This window comes from Lepisma saccharinum, chromosome 11, assembly GCF_977018435.1.
Source record: "Lepisma saccharinum chromosome 11, izLepSacc3.1, whole genome shotgun sequence".
In the NCBI taxonomy this organism is placed as follows: domain Eukaryota; kingdom Metazoa; phylum Arthropoda; class Insecta; order Zygentoma; family Lepismatidae; genus Lepisma; species Lepisma saccharinum.
The window spans coordinates 80,738,949-80,759,248 of record NC_139239.1 but is presented as its reverse complement, the minus strand read 5'-3'; the positions used below and the strand labels follow the sequence as shown (position 1 = coordinate 80,759,248).

General features: G+C 32.6%; 1 protein-coding gene across 2 annotated transcripts in view; it reads left to right on the top strand.

Moving 5' to 3' along the window:
* LOC145994943 (uncharacterized) overlaps positions 1–20,300 on the top strand; it is a 103,658-nt gene that overhangs the window by 44,188 nt on the left and 39,170 nt on the right. For both annotated transcript variants that reach the window (XM_083131457.1, XM_083131458.1), the window contains exons 11-16: positions 11,790–11,939; positions 12,376–12,516; positions 14,177–14,332; positions 15,949–16,047; positions 17,210–17,407; positions 19,572–19,755. In XM_083131457.1, coding sequence (XP_082987583.1) covers positions 11,790–11,939; positions 12,376–12,516; positions 14,177–14,332; positions 15,949–16,047; positions 17,210–17,407; positions 19,572–19,755 — 928 coding nt within the window. The remainder of the gene's footprint in view (positions 1–11,789; positions 11,940–12,375; positions 12,517–14,176; positions 14,333–15,948; positions 16,048–17,209; positions 17,408–19,571; positions 19,756–20,300) is intronic.

Sequence of the window (20,300 nt, the reverse complement as noted above, 5' to 3'; positions counted from 1 at the left end):
TCAGTTGTGTTTTTATTACTATTATTATTATTACTTTTTGTAATAAGCAATAGTATTATAATTTATTTCAAGTTACTCACTTGAAGAAATTGTGCTGTTAAAGTTTTGTTATTTTAAAGTCTTCTTCTGTGAGCTGTCTTTGTTGGATTCTGTTAAATTTGTGATTAGTTGTCGGACTGTTTTATGTTCAACAATAAACTTCTCTTTTAATTCTTATCTCTGTTTTATTTGCATGATATTTTTTTCTACCATAGTAGTAGTTTGTTGGATCATGGATTCAAGCTTTAAGTATAACTTTTGTTTCTCACTTTTTTCTGTTGTAGTAGTCAGTAGATAGATTCAGCAACTTCTAGCACTCTTTTTTTCCTCACAAAATTTACACTGTTTATTGCTTATTGGCTTACTTTCAATTCGTTGTTATTGTGTTTCTTTTCAAAAATACTAAGTGGCGTGGATTTGTTTTGAGAAAAATTGCAAATTGACTTGGGCTTTAATGTAATGAGAATATGCACCAAAAATTATAGTGCATATCTGTCTGTTCATCAAGTCACATGTTAGTTAAATTTTGACCCACCAGAGAGCAGCAGCTGCGAGGAACTAGACTAAATATGGAATTATTTTCAGTACCATGAAATGGCTCTGGTGATGCTTTACTGTTTTCATATAACAGATATGTTTGAGTGCATCATGAATTTTTGTACTTGTGAATTTTTAAAAATATGAACAGGATTTTTTAAATGAGCAGAGAGCTTCTATGATCCAACAACATGTGTATGTTAATTATGACTCATTCATCTTCCCCTGCATCATTCCAATTGAAGGAAAGAGTTAGGTAAAATTCTTACTAAGGTTATTTATAAATTTGTTTCAGTTTCCTGTTGCAAATGATAACAGGGCTGAATAGTAAATAGTAACAAGGAGACCTAAGTCTGCATTTACAGTTCTAAATAATTTAGGTAAAGAAAATCTTGTCTCCTCATTATCATCATCTTGCAAAAGTGCTCTGTTCAGTATGCCTGCTTGTAAATGTACACCTGAAAAGACATCTATCTTGTTTTTGAAATACTTGTATTTTTCGTTATATTGGCATTTAATAAGTGTAGAAACTACCCCTGGTAAAATTATGTGCAGTGAAAGTGTATCTCAATGCAACAGATAAGCTGGCAAATGTTTAAAAATGATTCTTAAGTAATATTATTCTCAAAATTGGTATTTTTTAATTTTTTTCCTAATTTCCTTTAAGTTAGGAAAGTATGTAATAACAATTGAATATATATCGGAAATGAATTTCATGGAAAGGCCACCTCATTCATAAATTATCATAGGTGCTCTACAGTGAAATGTGACATGTGCTTAGTTAAATTCATATTTCGAGAAACATTTATGCAACTGTGAAAGAGAAAATACCAACTTATTGTATTTGTAATATTCACTCATACCACGAAAGATGCTAATGATATAAAAGATCAGAGAATATTCAACTGTTAAGTATCTATAAGATTTTTTATATTATAACGAATAATAAAATGATTATTCGTTAGCTTGTATTTTGTCAGAGTGTCTTTCAAGAAAGATTAAATCTATATTTGCATTAATGAATAGTAAGATATTAAATAATGGTTTCAAGTCAGTTTGAAGACGAAAAAAGTATGAAACATACATTTTACTTTTATAAGCTCTGTCTGCAAATCAAGTTTCAATTTAGTCGAGGAAAAATTTTAACATGTGCCAGCTGCCATCTCAGTTCATAATGTAATGGAATTTTGCCGAGCATGGAAGAGTGGTTATCACAACATGCTATGATGCCAGGGGTCCTGGGTTCGAATCCTGGCTTGGGCATAGGTGTTCTTTTTATGAGTGTCGTTTCATCAATTTAATCATTTCATCAATCACCCTCATATTCATGATATGCTAAAAGTGGCAGAGAAACAAAGTAAAAAAAAAACATATAATTTATTCAGTAATGGAATTGTTCATGTATTATATAATGTACACAATATGATGTACGAAAGGAAGAGGATAGGTGTATATCACTTTTTATATATTAAAATGAAAAATATCAGTTATTCAATGTTGTATAAAAAATAATTCTTAAAGATTAATATGTTAAACATAATAGAAGGAGAACTGAATATTAATGTACCACATGAAAATATTTTTTACATTTAAAACATTCTCAAAATTTACACTGTGTTCATAAACAATTCATCTCATCTTTAAAGAACATGAGAAGCACTAAGTAGTCCTAGATGTAAATCCTGTGTGTCTTACCATCAATTATGATAACCTAGAGAGGAAGAAATAGGATGCAAAATAGAAATTGAAATGTTTTGAAATTCTCAGTGACTTCAAAAAGAAATAATGCAAACTACTTTTGCATCAGGTGTTTAAATGTACTTTTGGATCAAGGAGTTACTGTAGTAGGCCAATAAGAGTCTTTCAACAACAATTTAACTCATGGGGCATGCAGAGATGCTAGTATGAGTGGGCTTTTTCAACAAACTTGGTTATCACTTTGAAATTCAAGTATTTTAAGTTTGATTTCCACTTGAAACTATAGAGATGTGTTTGAGGAAAGTCCAACCATCACAAACCAAACGATTTTGTTTATGATCACCACAAATTTTAACCATATTTCAGTTGTAGAGATTCAACGTTAATTGTCTTGTGAAAGAATAATGGCCTTACCAAGTCCACCAAGATTTTCCTGTCATTGTACAGTATGCATTGTAGAAACTGCAAGTCTATCAGCTTTGAGTACACACCTTGGGTTTGATTTCTATTCCTCACAGATAATATAGAGGTGTCTTGCGTAATTTGTTGTAGTCTGTTCACCAGCACCTAAGGGTATCTTTCCACCTTAACTTAATTTTGCAGTCTCATACAGGTTTGGAACAAATCAGAAAAAGCACTCTTCTCATATACAGTGTTATATGAAACTAATAATTTCGTCAATTGGGGCTATGATGTTTTGGTAATTACTACTTTATTAGTTTTGAATGGTACCTCATGAAGATTTTTGTCTCATGACTCTTTTCATGTGTATAATAGCTGCTGTGAGTATTTGAGATGCATTTTATAAGAATTCACACATTCTAGTAGAAACTAGTGGCTCATATTGCTAAACACAGATTATTGAGCCCATTTCACTTATTCAATTTTGTATATTTAATTCTCATACATTTTTGAGTTCTATACCAATATTTTAGGAATATGATACATTCTCAGCATGTCACTCGAAGATCTGCCTATTAGATGAGCCCAGGTCTTACTTCCCCTACAATATGCATTGCTTGTGTAAAAGTTCTTTTTAATTTCATGAAATCCAAGAAAACTGTAGGACACAGATGTTTTTAATTACTGAATTTTTCATATTTTACTTTATGTATCAATGCACATAAGGTTAGAAGGTTAAGTTTTTGTTAACCACATAGAAAAAAAGAAATAATGAAAAAAATCCTTTGTGAAAATTTGTCCTGTTGGTATTGGAATTTTGCTGTCATTCAAATTAATAGGTTAATAGATGACGATTTGTTTCCTTGTTCAAGTGGATAAAACTGAGGTAATGTATATCACAGACTAGAACAGAAGCTGCCTGCATGACATATAATGTACAAACATTTGGCAAATCATCAGTTTGAAAAATTGTGAGATAGTATTGATGGCAACTCTTGAAAACATGGAGTTGCTCCATTTACCTGATAACCAGAACTTCTGCATGGTTCTTTTCACAAGTAGAGACCACCAATATGATACATTTGAGTTCTAGAATATAGTAATATATTAATAAACCATGGTGCAACAACCTGCGAGGGCCAGGGCCTACCTACCGACTGCTGGCCTTACTGCGGAGGTGGTAGATCATCTAACCAGTTACAGGATGCCGTGTGGTCAGCACAACAAACCCCCAGTCATTGTTGTAGCTTTCCATGACCGGGCTACGCAACTCATTCATAGCTCCCCAATTTCCTTACGATGGTGGGTGGCCACTGGTCCCATACAAAGGACAAAATCTCAGGAGAAAAGTTTTTATGCTCTCTCCCAGGTGACTTGAACCTGCGTACGTCCTGTAGCTTGACACCTTAGATCGCATAGCCATGGTGCAGGACACTAGTATATATTGCATTAGTGAATAGCGAATTATGTATTCATTTATCTACATGTTAGGTGAATTATAAAATATAACATCACCGCATTGAATGAGGAGAAGAAATGATGAGGTTAAATAATACAAATTAATGAGTAGGAACAGGATCATGCTTCAGTTCTGTTTGCAATGATGTGTTTCAAAACTAGGTGCATTAAATTTACTTTAAGATGCAGAATTAATGCAGGAGGCTAATTTTATGAAACTACAATGCTCTGCTATCAATAAACATAGAATGCTTCTATGCCAGTAAAAATATAAAAATGCTTGTTACTACATGAAAGAGAGGCACAGTGACAATTCAGTTGAATGATGTCCTTCCTTGCATGTGCCATCTACATTCAAGTTTGAAATTAGATTAAGTAGATGCATTTAGTAAAGTGCAGTTCTCAAATTTGTTCTAAAATGAAAGAATTGGAGAATATTTATTAGTACGTTTTTCAAAGGACATAAGTAGAATAACAAAGAAAGGAGGAATAAAAAAAAATAGGTGAGTTAAAGAAATTAAGTGATGGAACTGCATTTACTGGGTGTGTCCTAGAACTCGAGCCACAGCCAAATGCCGAGGCACAGTAGGAAACTTTTAGTGAGGTGAAATCAAGAAGCTGTGGTTTTAATGTTCGTAGATAGTAAGACTAGTCAAAGGTATGTATCAGACATTAAAGAAAGCAACATCAATATCAAAAGGGTTTTAAAGTAAGCTACATGTATAATTAATGACCTAATTTTACTTCAGGCGAATTGGAATTGTCAGGCTTTCTCCCTCTCTCAGCATCAGTTTATTGTATTATTATTGCTTGCCAAACACATTTTGCAAGACTAGAAATAATAGTAAAGTTCTGCGGTAGAAGTAATATTATTTATATTATATATTGGAACCACTTGTGTGATGTGACATGATCCTTCTACCTTTGCTAAGCCTGGATTCGAACAGTCGAGAAAGGGTTGTTATTCGGAAACAGTGAGTTCAATTCAAATTGCCTTTCAGAGTGCAGGGACCCACTGTCACGTGGCTCCGGGTATGGCTTCAGCCTTAGAGGCATTCAGGCTTCAGTCGTTGGAACCGTACCAGAGGTCCAAACCTGGGGTTCCTCTCATACTAAATAGGATATTATTGAATGTTTATTCAATAACAGTTGCTGTTTCCCCTGAAGAAAGTTTGCATGATGAATATTTTCATCAATTTTCATGTCTTACAAAGTGAAAAAGTGTGTGTCACACTGTTACACTTTGTATAATGTAGATGGTAACCCTGCTGAGTCATTTGTGAGGGCTTGCATGAAGCTCTAAGTGGAATATTTCAACTGCCAAGCTATATTAGCAGCCTCAAAGGCAGGGTTAGAAAGATGGGATAGAGTATATTATGATGAAATACCACCAGAAAATAAGTAAATACTGTTATCTAATGGGACTGAATTTGAAAATAGGATGAAAAAAGAAAAGATGGAAAGTGATAAGAACAACCATAAGACACAGCCCAAAGGAATTATCATTTTTGTCAACATGTGTAAATACTATGGTATTTATTGTGCGATTAGTTGAAATATGCTCGATCTAAATTCAAATTCTGAATGAGGGATTGGTATTTCTTTGTTTATCTTTCCTCATTTGATTAATTAATTATTCATTCTTGCTATCATAATTAAAAATTAAACAACTTGCATTTCTTCACTTTTATGGATGGACCAATTCTCTCTTGCAGTAACAAGTACTAAAACAATGCAATGAAGGCAGTTTAATTTAAATATGTGCAAAAATAAAGTGAAAAACTGTACGGAAACTATGTAAAAACTATGAACTACAGAATTTTTTTTATTAGTTTCAGTGCATGAGAGGGGTACTACCAACAACACTACCACAACATTTGTTCAGAAATAATAGAGGAACTTCTTACATCTTTTATTCATTTATCTTCATATTGGCAAAATAGGGCCTCCCCAGATGGTATAGTGATAACATTGTTGCCTTGTAATCCAAGGATCCTGGGTTTGATACCCTGTGGGGGTAAATGCCACAGTGGCTTTGATCCTACTTTAAACTGTAGGCTGAGTTCCGATTAGCCTATCTATGCATAAAGTGAACTTAAAATGCAAATTCAAACAACTTTCAGCAGTAGCAACATTTTAGAAGTTTTTTTCTTTTTCCATTAGATATCCAGAAATTCCACAAAAGTATACCTTTATAAAAATATATACTGAAAATATAGTTATCGGCCTTAAAAAAGTTATTACTTATGACAGTTATTCATTTTGACACATAACGTTCTTGAAAATTCCGAAATAAATTTTGATTCCCTGCCATTGACATGTTTTCTAAACATGAGCACGTGCAATTTTCCTCATTCTGGAAATGATGTTTATGACTATTTTATGTTACTAACTTCAGTTGTATGTTGTTATATTGCCAGAGTACAGGTTATCTCAGCCTCTACAAGGTTTACTTAATATATGTTAGTTTACTGCAGCATCCATAGAAAAAATAACTATTTGTAATCTGAAGCTTCTTGTAAATATTTACCAAGATATTCCAGTCTCACATGTTATTTGAAATGTGATATTTATTAAATTTTTTCCTATTCAGTGACTTGGAGAGTAAAAAGTTCTGACAGCACTGAAGTTGGCAACCTGCCCTTTAGCAATTACAAAAGTTGGCACTCTTTCAGTTTTTCACCTTTTTTTCTTTGTTTTTCACCTAAAGTAAATGATCCCTTGCTGCCTCTGACTTGTTAATTCCTCATTTCACCTGCTTGCGTGACTTCCTTTCAACAATGCAACACAACACACATATGCTTCACACATTCAGGTGGTAGAGCAGCCCAAGGCTGAATCTCGCTCTGTAGTAAATAAAAAGACTTTTCAATTCAATTCAATTCAATTCTCAATCTTGGCCATGGTGGAAGTGATGCACTTTGCTTCAGCAATCATACCCCCCCCCCTCCCCCAGAGCAATCCTAGAGCTAGTTATGCAAGGTCAAGAATGGGAATCAAACCAAGGACTCCTGCAGCAGCAAGATGCTCTACCCACTGAATCACCATGACTCATTTAGTCGATATTAGTAATTATATAAAATACTGTAAAGATTTTGTTGATGCCATTCATTTGCCGGCCTCTGTGGCAGAGTAGTTAGAACATCATGATATGATGCCAGAGGTCTCGAGTTCGAATCCCGGCCTGGACCTGGGTGTTCTTTGTGAGTGTCCCTTCATCAATTTCATCATATCATCACTCATTCCCATCTTTGAGATTAGCCAAAAGTGGCAGAAAAAGCAAAGGAAAATAAACCAAATCAATCAATCAATCAATCAATCATGTCCATTTGCATTTAGAAATTATTAACAAGGTATTACATTACAGAACAGGAAGTAACTTTAAAAATAAAATCTGTGACCAAACCTATCAACTTTTTAATCACGATGTTGGGAGAAATTTTAAAAAAATTATTAATTGAAAAAATAAACCCATTTCTTACAAAGTTTATTTAGTGGGCAGGCATTGCAAGAGAAACAAGAAAAGAAATATAAAATTAAATGGAAAATAAAATGAAAGAAATCTTGTTACATTATAAGACAATATTGTGCTTCTCTTTATACATAATCAGGGATTTATGAGGATTTTTTAGTTCAGGAAAGAGGTGTTAAGAATATTTACATGGTAAGGTTTGAAGATAAATGTAGCACGAAAATTTCCTTAAATTAGGTCTTCATGGAAAATTTTTAAGGAAGTAAAGGAAAAGAAAATGCGTTGTTTATGTACTGTGCATTTAAATCACTGTGAATAATTACATATAAAGTGCATTTCTATGTAATGAATAGTTAGTGAGTTCAATCATTGAGTAGAGGCACATCGTGCTATGACACCAGGTGTCCTGGGTTCAAATCCCAGCCTGGGCCTGGATGTTTGTGAGTGTCCATTCATCAATTTAATCATATGATCACTCATCCCCATCTTCGCAAATTAGCCAGAAGTGGCACAAGAAGCGAAGTAAAATAAAGCAAATCATTCAATCATTGAGTAGAGTTCATGCATGATAATTGAGATCGCCTTAAAATAAATTACAATTAAGTGCCACATTTTATGATAAAATATTGATTTTTTTCTGCAAAAGTTACTGTTTAATTACATATAAAGTCTTAAGGTCCAAACTCTTGGAACAGTTTAATTTTCTGATTTCCTTTTGCATTACATATATGCCCTATGTACAGATAATGTACAGACAAGAAATTTTACATTTGACATTATCAAAATATTGTAGAAATTTGCTTTCAACGTAGATCTGCTTATAAATTCTCTGTCTCTTTCTTTCATGCTTGATACACATTTTGATTTGTTAATCTCAAGTCATTTGCTAACCGCATTTCCATTGTTGAGGCCAAATGAAATGCAAGTTTCTAAACTTTCTCTCAAATCATATCTTGGTGACAGTGACAGACAAATTGAGTAGTAAGATGTCCATTAACCCTTAACTTGTGAGGTGCTTATACTGGGACATACTTTGTGAGGTACGTCTGTCAGACCACTCTGAATATTTTCACCCCTGCCTCAACATAAATTACCAATGTAACTTTCTGATATTGAAGAATAATACATTATGGGTATTAGTGACTGATTTGACAGCAATTAGTGCCAGAACGTAAGTTATATAGTAGCTACTATATTCATTAGTTTATTCATCTACAAAAATTATTACAAATGTGAACATATTCATTGCACTTGTAATGTCAAAAATATACACAAAAAATAACCTTTTACGATATATTTAGCAACTAGTAAGTGCAATTTATCTACAGAAAGCAAAAAGTGTTCAAAAATATTTTTAGTTTTTCATTTTCTAATAGAAGACTGCGTGTCACTCGCCATAATGCTCCTTGTGAGGTACGTCAGGCAGTCCGCACTTGGCAATAAACAAAGCTTCACTCCTTACACGTGATAAGCTGGTGAGAAACTGATGCTGTGAGAAGGGCAAAGGTCATTATTGCATAAGGTAGATGGAAGGTGGCGACACTAGCTTGAAGGAAAGGTGGTAATCTGAAACTTCCAGAACCTCAAGCAGTCTGTGAGACCGCACCTCACAAGTTAAGGGTTAAAAATAGAAAACATGTTAGCCAGACTAACCAGTTTCTTGAATGCTGACATGGTGTGTCGGGGCTCTAAGTTAGAATCCTGGTGTCACGAATTTTTCCACTAAAATATTCTGTGATCGATCACTGCTTATTAATTTATGTACTTTGCTATTTTATGATTTAGAAACGTAGAGTCAGTATATGTTTTGCCAAAATTCAATTCAAAATGCAAAATCATCACGTTTTAGTTGACATAAAGATAAACAGTTTTTTTCAAAAATGTTTTTTTTAAAATACAGGAATAAATATAAATTCCTAGTAGTGGTTTATCCTAATTCATCTTAAGTTTTCATCTCAGTAATGTATAATTCACATGGTACGAGTGCATAGAAATCCCCTGCTGATATTAATAATTGCACTAAATCAATGTATTGAATGTTTGTAAAATGGATTGTAATTAAAGTGTCTGTGTACAGCAGCACCACAACAGATTATTCAGTTATATGCAACAATTTTGAAAACTAAGAAAAATTATGAAGAATATATTTAGTTTTATCACCTAGGAATTTGTCAATTTTGATATACTTTAGTCCCTGAGATTAGAGCAACTTTCACATTTCAAGACTTGTAACGGGAAAATATTCACCAAAAGTTCTGTGTGATAACACAATGATTAGAGTTTATTCAGTATATGGAAATCATACTTTATTTAGGAGAATATATTTACTTCTTTTGCTATTATTCTTATGAATGATCTGTTTCATTCCATATATTTCACCATGCAGAACTGATACAAAAGTACTCATATTAATATATGATTATAAACAGCAAACCTAATCTCAAATTTACCTTAGATTTGAATAACATACAACTCACATGAGTTTAGCTTGGAGACAGAATTACATATTTTTAAAGTTTAATTGTGTTTCAATTTTTTTAAAAATATATATATATAGTGTATTTTCAAAATAAATTGAAATGTATGTAGAATTCTTACTTCTTAAAGCAAGATAAAAGTTGAAGAATATCCTGTAGTGTAATGCAACAGTAAATATACATTTTTAAATTTGTTTTTTGAACTTCATGAATGAATTACTACTGAAAGATTGACAAGTAGAATTCTAATATACAGACTATATCTTCCTGCCATTTCCATGAATGTATTAACAATGAAATTCTATTGGTCCATTTTGGTAACTTTTAGACAAAAGGAAAAGAGGAAGTGGATTTCACTTACATTTACTTTGCAAACTTTATTAAAGTAAGTGCATGTGATGCAGCAGTAGCATGCCCAGGTATTTTAAAATATGAAAGCTGTGTCTATTTATCTTCCCTGGGCATGTAGTATTTTTGGTTATTTTAAGCACCTTTTCTGCCAGTTTTGGCTAAGTTGATGAAATGAGACTCACAAAGAACACTTCAGGCCCAGGCTAGGACTCTAACCTGGGAACTTTGGTGACAAGATTGAAAGTTGAGGCTACTTAACTTGACAGTTGGCAGCATGCAATGTAATGCAGACTGGAATAATGCAGGCTTCTCTAATTCAATGCCTACCATTATCAGACATGAAAAGTAAAAATAAAAATTAAACTGTAAAAGAGTAAAAACAAAAAAATATAATGAATTATTAATAAGGGACCTAGTCATAACATTAGTTAAGGCAGTAAAATATAAAAGAGTAAATACCTAAAAAGTATCAAAAATCACAACTTACGTGAGTGAGTATAAATTTATCCAAACTACGTTTCGGATGTCAATACGCACTTCATCATTATGTTTTTCAAGGCTGTAAGTAGTCAAAATATATTATTTCTGTTGGTTATTCAAATTGAAAGATTTGAAGGGCTCGGGTGTAAAACATGGTAAGTGACATTTTGTTCATTTCTGAGTTCATTTAGAAAAAAGTTATTAGAAGCTGTACTGTAGATAAATTGTTTTCGTGTTATGTTTTCACTGAGTCCAATACAAATTGCATGACATGGTAATTTCACTCCAAAATTGAAGGGTGGCACATTTGACTTTGTAACTCAAAAATAACCAAAATGCCACTTACCATGTTTTACACCCGAGCCCTTCATTTGATAAAATAAGATGTTACATGTTTTGACTACTGTTTCAGTTAATGGTGTTATGTTGTTGATACATTATGTGAAATGTCAACTTTTTAATGAGAACTTATGGTGGTAGTTTGAAAAATGCATCTTGTATTTTTCTTAAAAAATGATCACATCAATATTTTTTGATAAGAAACAGTATTTTCTGTACTTATATATCATAGGTTTGTTACATGCACATAGTCTACAGTAGATAAGTAAATAGTAAGTTTCACCATTTCTTCTCCATAAGTGTGAATCGTAAGTTCATGAAATGCAGAAACATTGGCAAAGCATCACCATAGGTTTGAGCAGTAACATTATTAGAGCATTATAATTAGGTTGAAAAGAAGTTAGGGAAGAAACAATTTTCAATGAATATGAACTTATGTCAATATTCAATTATATTTAAGAAATATGTATCTCTTTTAAATCAAGCTCAGTATAATATATTGATCCACACTTGAACAGTATTCTTTTTCTTTGCAGGTTGCATCTGTACTTCTGGAACATGGAGCATCCTTAAATGCAACCACCAAAAAAGGATTCACACCACTCCATCTTGCTGCAAAATATGGCAACATGAAAGTAGCCCGGCTATTGCTTCAGCGTGATGCTCCTGTGGACACTCAGGGCAAAGTAAGTGAAGTGTACCAATATGAAAATTGCTTCAGATTTTTTTTATCTCATTAACAGTTGTGAGAAATATTTATGACAGTAAAAATGCTTGTACTTTCCTTTATTCTTAACGAAAATACTCCCTGCTAGAAAGGATAGCTGGACAAAAATATTAAAATTATCTAATTAGAATTTCTTCATTTGGTATTGACTGAAAAAAGAATTTGAAAAAAGCTAACCATTTCTTGAAGAGTTTTGATAATATATATGTGTGTGTGTACATACTGTACTAATGTGGACAGTACTTTTTAATAAAGCAGTTGAAGTTATGATAGATATGGCAACTCAATTACAGAAATAAGATTCATGATGATCTTTCAGTAATAAACATTTTCTCACGTTAAAGATTGTGAAATATGTTCCATATGATATTAATACTAATATATTTTCATAACAGAATGGTGTCACACCTCTTCATGTGGCTAGCCACTATGATCATCAGAATGTGGCATTGTTACTTCTTGACAAAGGAGCATCTCCTCATGCCACTGCCAAGAATGGGCACACTCCACTTCATATTGCTGCAAGAAAGAACCAGGTATGTATTCAATTTCTCATGGTTATAATGTTTCGTCTGATTTTTAAATTAGATTTGGAATCCAATTTAATCATTATGTATGCTTTTGTGTGTAATTACTAGACCTCGGATTTTAGGTTTCTAACCTATTTTTTCCTTTACAGGTATGCAAGAAATAATAAGTTATGTCAGGATTTCGTTAAAAAAAGCAACAACTGATGTAGTTTTATAGTGCCACATTTTCATTGCCGGTGACTACCTAATCAGCAGTATTCAAAAAGTTTGAACTATTTGAAGTTTTTTTGAACCTACTTCAGGATTTTTCAAGCCTTACTTAAGATTTTTTGAACCTATTTTATGTTTTTTTGAACCTATTTTAGGACTTTTAGAGGCTATTTTAGGAACCTGAAAGCACACTTTTTAGAACCTAAAGATCCGAGGTCTACTAATTACATACATCATAAGTAATATTGTTTCCAGTAGCTTGCCCAAGGGTGTATTACACAACAATAAGGCTGGAATATGACTCCTTACTTTTTACCCATTCCATACCATATTTGCCACTTGTTCAATGTATTCCATATCATTTTTATATTTTTATTGTAGGTAAGATGGGGCATAGTCCCATCATCCTTTACACACTTGCATGCCATAATTTATTTCGAGAGCTTAAAAATCTTCAGATGTTACTGATACAGTTAACTATAAGGGCTGTGCTGTTATAAACACTGGTGTATATTAATTTCACTTGAAACATCTTAATTTTTCCTTTTTCTCTTGTTCGTCCAATTTACTAATATCATCAACATAGCATTCTACCATTATTAATAATTTTGTTTTAGTCATTAAATTATTTGATGGATAGAACATGTTTTTAGTGGTTACAAGTGATTCCTTTAGTTTCTGGTCATCTGCAACAGAAAGAACAAAGTTTAAAGTTTGAAATATAAATTAAAACTAATCTCCATGGCACAACACCTTTTGAAAGCCAAGGCTTGCTCTTGATTGGCTGGTGTGTCATTTCTGGCTCTCAAGACTGGAATTTGCTACTGTTCTTTTCAAGAAATTTTCGAGTTGTCCTCAACATCGACATTTTGGAGCTTCTATTGTAGATCAAACCTGAGAATATATATTAACCACGGTGCTATGTGGGAACTCAGTTCGAATCCTATAGTTTTTAAATGTAGGAACTTGGGTGAAAAATTTAAAAAACATCAGTATTTTGGCTCTTTGCAATAAAAGATTAATGTGATAAAATATCAATACTTCACCTGATTTCTGGGGTAGGGGGAGACATACTTATCAGATCTTAACTTGTGAATGAAGTGTAGCAAATGCAAGAATTTTCAGATGTCAAAATGTGACATTTTCTGTGAGGTTCGTGTGGAAACAGTGCCGTTGTTCTGTTATAAGGGCATTAAGAAGAATCTTATTTCATTCCATCTTGTAACACCTCATTGGCTTATTACAGTTTTTTTTCATAGTTTGATTTCTTATAGTTCAGAGGAATTAATTCTTTCCACAAGTAACTGTGGTATTGATTTTCCCATTTTTATTTTCATTCAAATTGTTGTAATTTTATCAATAATATATAAAATATATTCTATATTGTTAAATTGTAGTATTGGGAATTTATTATTTTCAACATATATAATGACCAGTGAAAATTTTAAATTTCCAGATGGATATTGCAACAACATTATTGGAGTATGGAGCTAAAGCTAACGCTGAATCAAAGGCTGGGTTTACACCCCTACATCTTAGTGCGCAAGAAGGCCACACAGATATGTCAACTCTTCTCATTGAACACCAGGCTGATCCAAATCACAAAGCTAAGGTATGTATAAACTATAATAATAAAGGGTGGATGGATGTATAATGCCAAGTAATCAAAAAAATAGAATGAAATTAATTCAGTTTTACAGGTAGTCTTTAAAATATTGAAACAAGAAGTTTTTAGTAACATTGTTAATGAAATTATTTTCTGAAGAACTGTCATGGTACTTGTTTGAAAGAATCACTTTATCATCAGATATTTTTCTCAATATATTAGCATATTATGCATCATGTGTAACGATACTGGTCGCCACAATTGAAGTTGCCCTACTCCAAACCCTCTGGAGCCTGTTCGAAGCAACAGATTGCATTGAAACTTGGTATAGAGGCTATGGAAACCATGGGGAAGCGAATGCTGATGAAAAAGATAATTCAGATTTGCACCTTCAGATTTTCACCAACAGGTGTAAATGTGGCACTGAAGTAACAACCACCAGTAATTTGAGTTTATGTCGGTACAGCAGTGTTCAATATTGCCCCTGGATGTTGTTCACTGTGCACCAGATTTATGTGCCACATTTCATCCTGGTGGTGAAAATTGGAACTATTTTTTCCATCAGCATTTGCTTTTCCATGGTCTCCATAGCCTCTATACCAAGTTTCACAGCAATCAAGCTCCAAATGTCTCTGAGCAGGCAACTTTAATGGTGCCCACCTGGTATGGCCATATGCTTTAGCAGAATGACTAAAACAGTTAAAGATACCTAAAAGTAGTGTATATCTATTTATGAACTTTATCAACTTCACTATTCTGAAAATCACAAAGTTTTAGTTACAATACATTGTTTAACATTAAGCAGATGGGAGCACTTTCACCTGTAAGCCTCTCAGAATGGAAGGTTTTCAAGCAGGAGTTTTCCAAGCTCGCTCTTTCAAATGTACAGTGCTGGATAAAATACTTATGAAAAGCATCCCCACTTCCCTACCCTACCGTAGGTGACTACTGCATACATATTGCCTTATACATAAAATTATTACATCTGGCAAGCTGTCGTACCTGGCAGACATGTTGATCCCTCGCACCAGTATTCACAGCCACCATACAAGAAATAATTTCAAATTTAACCTTCCACTCTGCAACACACAGGCATTAGTCGTCATTTTCATATTTTGCTGCAAAAATATGGAGTGCCCTACCTAAGATCATGTCGAGCATATCTAAAATAGAATCTTTCTGAAATGAAGTAAAGAATTTTCTTTTGGTAGAGCAGAGATTGTGTTCAGATACTATGATGTAACTTTTTTTTAAAAAAATATTTTTTATTCATTTTATTTTATTTTTATGTTGTTGTCTTTTCACAATTTTTGTATCATTTTATTCATACATTTATTTCAATTACTTTATCAATAGATTTTGTAACTAAATCATACAGTTTATTGTACACTGTATTAATACTGTAATAACATATGTATAAGAAATGTAAATTTAAATGTAATCGATGACACGGGTTAGGTGGCAGAACACCCTCAGGCTGAACCTTGCCCATGCAAATAAAGAATTTGAATTCGAATTCTTTATTTCAAGTCAGATTCAAGTATTGACATACACTTTTGATAAAATCAAGACAAATTGAAATGACAAGTATTCATAGCTTTGTCTTGCTTTCTTCTTTCCAGAATGGCCTAACTCCACTTCATCTTTGTGCACAAGAAGATAGGGTCAATGTGGCAGCCATTTTAGTGAAGAATGGAGCTGAAGTCGATGCCAAAACAAAGGTAAGTGATCACAAGTCAGTATGATTATCACCATTGTTTTCTTGGAAAAATTTCAAGATGAAATATGTCATTCTGAATTTGAAATTTCTGTTTGATGATAGTTTGAGATCCTCACAAATTAATTAAGCCTAATAAAGGCTTTCCAATGATAATTAAATATTAACTCTTGTGTGGGAAATTAATTACAAACACCGTATTTACATGTGTACATTTTGCACCCTAGTTTTTATGGGGAAATGCGACAAACAAATCAGGTTGAAGAAATGGCTTTCTTATTTGTAGGTCATAAAGCTGTTGCTATGTGGACCAAGAGGAGAATATCAACTTGTGTATTCAATGAGTCACCAACCCACACCAACTCCCCCCTCTCCCAAAGCTATCTATTCTGTAGTAGATGAAAGCAGGATCAAAATTACATTATGAATTTGCGGAGCTCAGGAAGTTACTTTCTATTATTTCTCGCCCAACAAATACCACTGATACACATCCCATGTGATGGGAGGTGAATGCTCGAATTCTGCCACTTTTCTCGTCGCAAAAGTTTTGTTACAAAGTGAAAAATCATGGGATAAAGCCATTTCACTTATAGTGTTTTATCACTATGATTCATTATGGGCCACTAATTATTATGTAATGATTGATCAGCAACATCCTTAATATAAATATATAACCTTTGAAAAATTAAATATATATCTGTGCATTTCTTTTACAATTACTTCAAATGCAAACAGAAATTATTTTTATATTTGTTTCATGCTGGAAGATTTCCATATTCATTTGTCAATTATACTTACAAAATAAAATTTGCATATTTTATCAAATGAACTTTACGTAAGAGCTTTTCTGAGCTGGTCAGGATTGATGATAATTGAAAATTGAAGGGTTGAAAAGGCCTAACAAACATCCATCCTTCAAGTTGTTCAAAAAAATTGTTTTGCAATGTTATCCCTTTAAGTAACAGCTACAATATTTGATGAAATAAAATATGTCATGTTGTGTTTTTAAGTCTGTGCTATTAATTTGATTTAATTGTAATACTTTTGCAAGTAAATGTTTAGTTATAAAACATTAAAACAAATTAAACTGCTAATGTGCATTCTAAATATGCAAGGCACATAAAAATTTCATTGGAATAATTTGCTACTATGTTCTTTCCTTTCAGGCTGGCTATACTCCTCTTCACGTAGCTTGTCACTTTGGTCAGATCAATATGGTCAGATTCTTGCTTCAGCATGGAGTGGATGTCAACAGCAGCACCAGTGTTGGATACACACCTCTTCATCAGGCTGCACAACAAGGACATGTTCTTATCATTAATCTACTGCTTGAGCATAAGGCTTCACCTAATGCTGTTACAAGCGTAAGTATGACAAAACTTTCATAGAACTTTTATATTTTGGCAGATTAGTATTCACTGAAGCACTTCTTACTGATTTTTATGTGTCAACCTATAAAGTAGCAAATGTCTCAATCTACAATAGGAGCAACAGCTACTAGTAATGTTTACATAATTAATATAACATTTTCCCTGGAACACTCATAACATTAAAGCACAAAAGAGAAACAATATACCATTTTATGTTAAAAAAACACATGTATATAAAAGAAAAATGATATATGAAAATTTGAGATTTAAATTTTTATTTATATTTCTGTGTCATAATTATAGAATTATATGACCCTATATTCTCAATATAATCAAAGTGTCCATCAGCTATTCATTGATTTAAAAAGAAGTGTATGATTCAGTCAAAAGAGATAAATTAGATAATATATTAGTTGAGTTTGGAATACCTAAGAAGCTTGTTAATATGATAAAAGTATGCACCAGTGAAACAGAAAGTAAAATTCGTGTGGGTATTAATATGTCTGACAAATTTACAATTCATGATGGGTTAAAACAAGGAGATGCATTATCTCCATTGCTCTTTAATTTTGCCGTAGAATATGCTGTTAGGAAGGTAAAAGAAACTAACGAAAGACTAAAATTAAATGGTGTGACTCAGTTGTTAGCATATGCAGATGATGTAGACTTATTAGGGGATGATATAAATACAATTAAGAATAATGCTGAAATATTTTTCAAAGCAGCTAAAGAGATAGGTTTGGAAGTTAGCAAAGAGAAAACTAAATATATGCTTACAGGCCAAAACCAATAGTTAGGAAATAATCAAAATCTAATTATTGATAACAACTCGTTTGAACCAGTTTCCAAATTCAAGTACTTAGGAGTAATACTAACAAATGAAAATGATATTAAAGAGGAAATAAAAAACAGGCTTAATTCAGGAAATGCATGTTACTTTTCTCTTCATAAACTTTTGTCTTCTCGTTTAATATCTAAGAAACTAAAAGTTAAAATATACAAAACAGTAATTTTGCCTGTATTATTATATGGGTGCAAAACTTGGTCCCTTACATTGAAAGAGGAACATAAATTGAGAGTATTTGAAAATAAGATCCTTAGGAAAATCTTTGGACCTAAAAGGGATGAGGAGACAGGTGAGTGGAGAAGGTTACATAATTTAGAAGTACATAATTTGTATTCATGTCCAGATGTTATTAGAATGATTAAATGAAGAAGACTTAGGTGGGCAGGCCATGTGGCATGAATGGGAGAGGAAAGAAGAGTTTACAGGATTCTTGTTGGGAAACCTGATAGTAAGAGACCTGTAGGATGGCCAAGACGAAGATGGAGGGATAACGTTGAGATGGACCTAAAGGAAATCGGTAGGGATGTTAAAGAGTATATAGATCTTGCTTAGGATAGGGACAGATGGAAGGCCTGTGTTGCTGCAGCCATGAACCTTTGGGTTTAAGAAGGCTAGAGAATTAGTTAGTTATATTCTCTCATCACTTGTTAGCCTTTGCTTGATAATGACTACAGGTTGTAGAATCTTATAGCTTTTCATTCCCTTATTTTATTACAGATTAATGATTTTTTTTAAAATTGATTTTGCATTTTGCAGAAAGTATGTGCAACATGGCAATTAACAGCTACTGCAAAAATATTAGAGGGAAATTTTACCAATTATATTAATACGTAAAGTGTCTTCATGAACGTTACCAGTATTTGGTATATAGGCAAACAGTTAATGCATATCTAGAAAAGTGTGTTCCCAGAAGTGAACATTTAATAGTTTTATTTTTAATAAATAAAGCTATATGTTTAAAAATCGTTTTTAGGATGGATTTGAGAATATTTTTACATTCTTACATTGTGAATAAAGACCTGATCATTCAAAGCAAAAATTAGTTACTTATACAGTAATTTGTACTAACTGTTAACTTCATTGCTTCTCTTTTGAGCTTGAACACTTTTTGAGCATTCCTATATTTTTAATTTTTGTATTCTGCTATAAATGTAATTGAGGATTTGATTACTGATATTTCATCCTAAAAAAGTAGTCAACATTGCTTTTATAATTAATTTTATGTGTTCATGTGAACTAATCTGATTTGAGGTGAAAGTTTACAAGTATTACTAGATCTTCAAATTTAATCATTTTATATTTTCTTTACAGCAAGGACAAACAGCTCTTTCAATTGCTCAGAAGTTGGGATACATCAGCGTTGTCGAAACATTAAAGGTTGTAACAGAAACTGTTATTACCACCACCACAACAACAATCACAGAAGAAAAATACAAAGTTGTTGCACCAGAATCCATGCAAGAGACATTCATGTCTGACTCAGAAGATGAAGGTGGTAAGTGCTACATTTTAATTATAGTTATGATGTAAGGGAAATAACCAAGACCACACTCAACTCAATTCATTGGAAAACAATGTTTACTATTTGTTTCCTGGTAAATCCGAAACTTATTTTATTTATTAATTTTTTTTTTTTTTTATGGAATGGCAAGTGAGAAGTTTTTCCAGGTTTTTCATGTATATTCAGGAGCAAAGATTACAGAAGTAATATTAATAGAATCAGTCATTTATTATTCTATGCATTTATAGGCACAAATGTGTATTCTATGCCTTTTTTTCAGTGCAAACTGATTGTAGTGTTCAGTTGCAATTTTTAATTATTAAGAAAGAATGTCTTCATAATAAATGCCTACAATTTATGGATTAGACATCAGTCATGCACAGTCACTGGTAGCACAAGTGATCGACACAACTAAAGATGCAGTAGTTTCAAGTGCAAGTATTATAATTGGTAGGTGTGATGCAGGTGTCCCTGTGGTCCCTATTATACCACACACATGCTTCACTGATTTTTATTCTCTAACACCAGCAACTAATCTT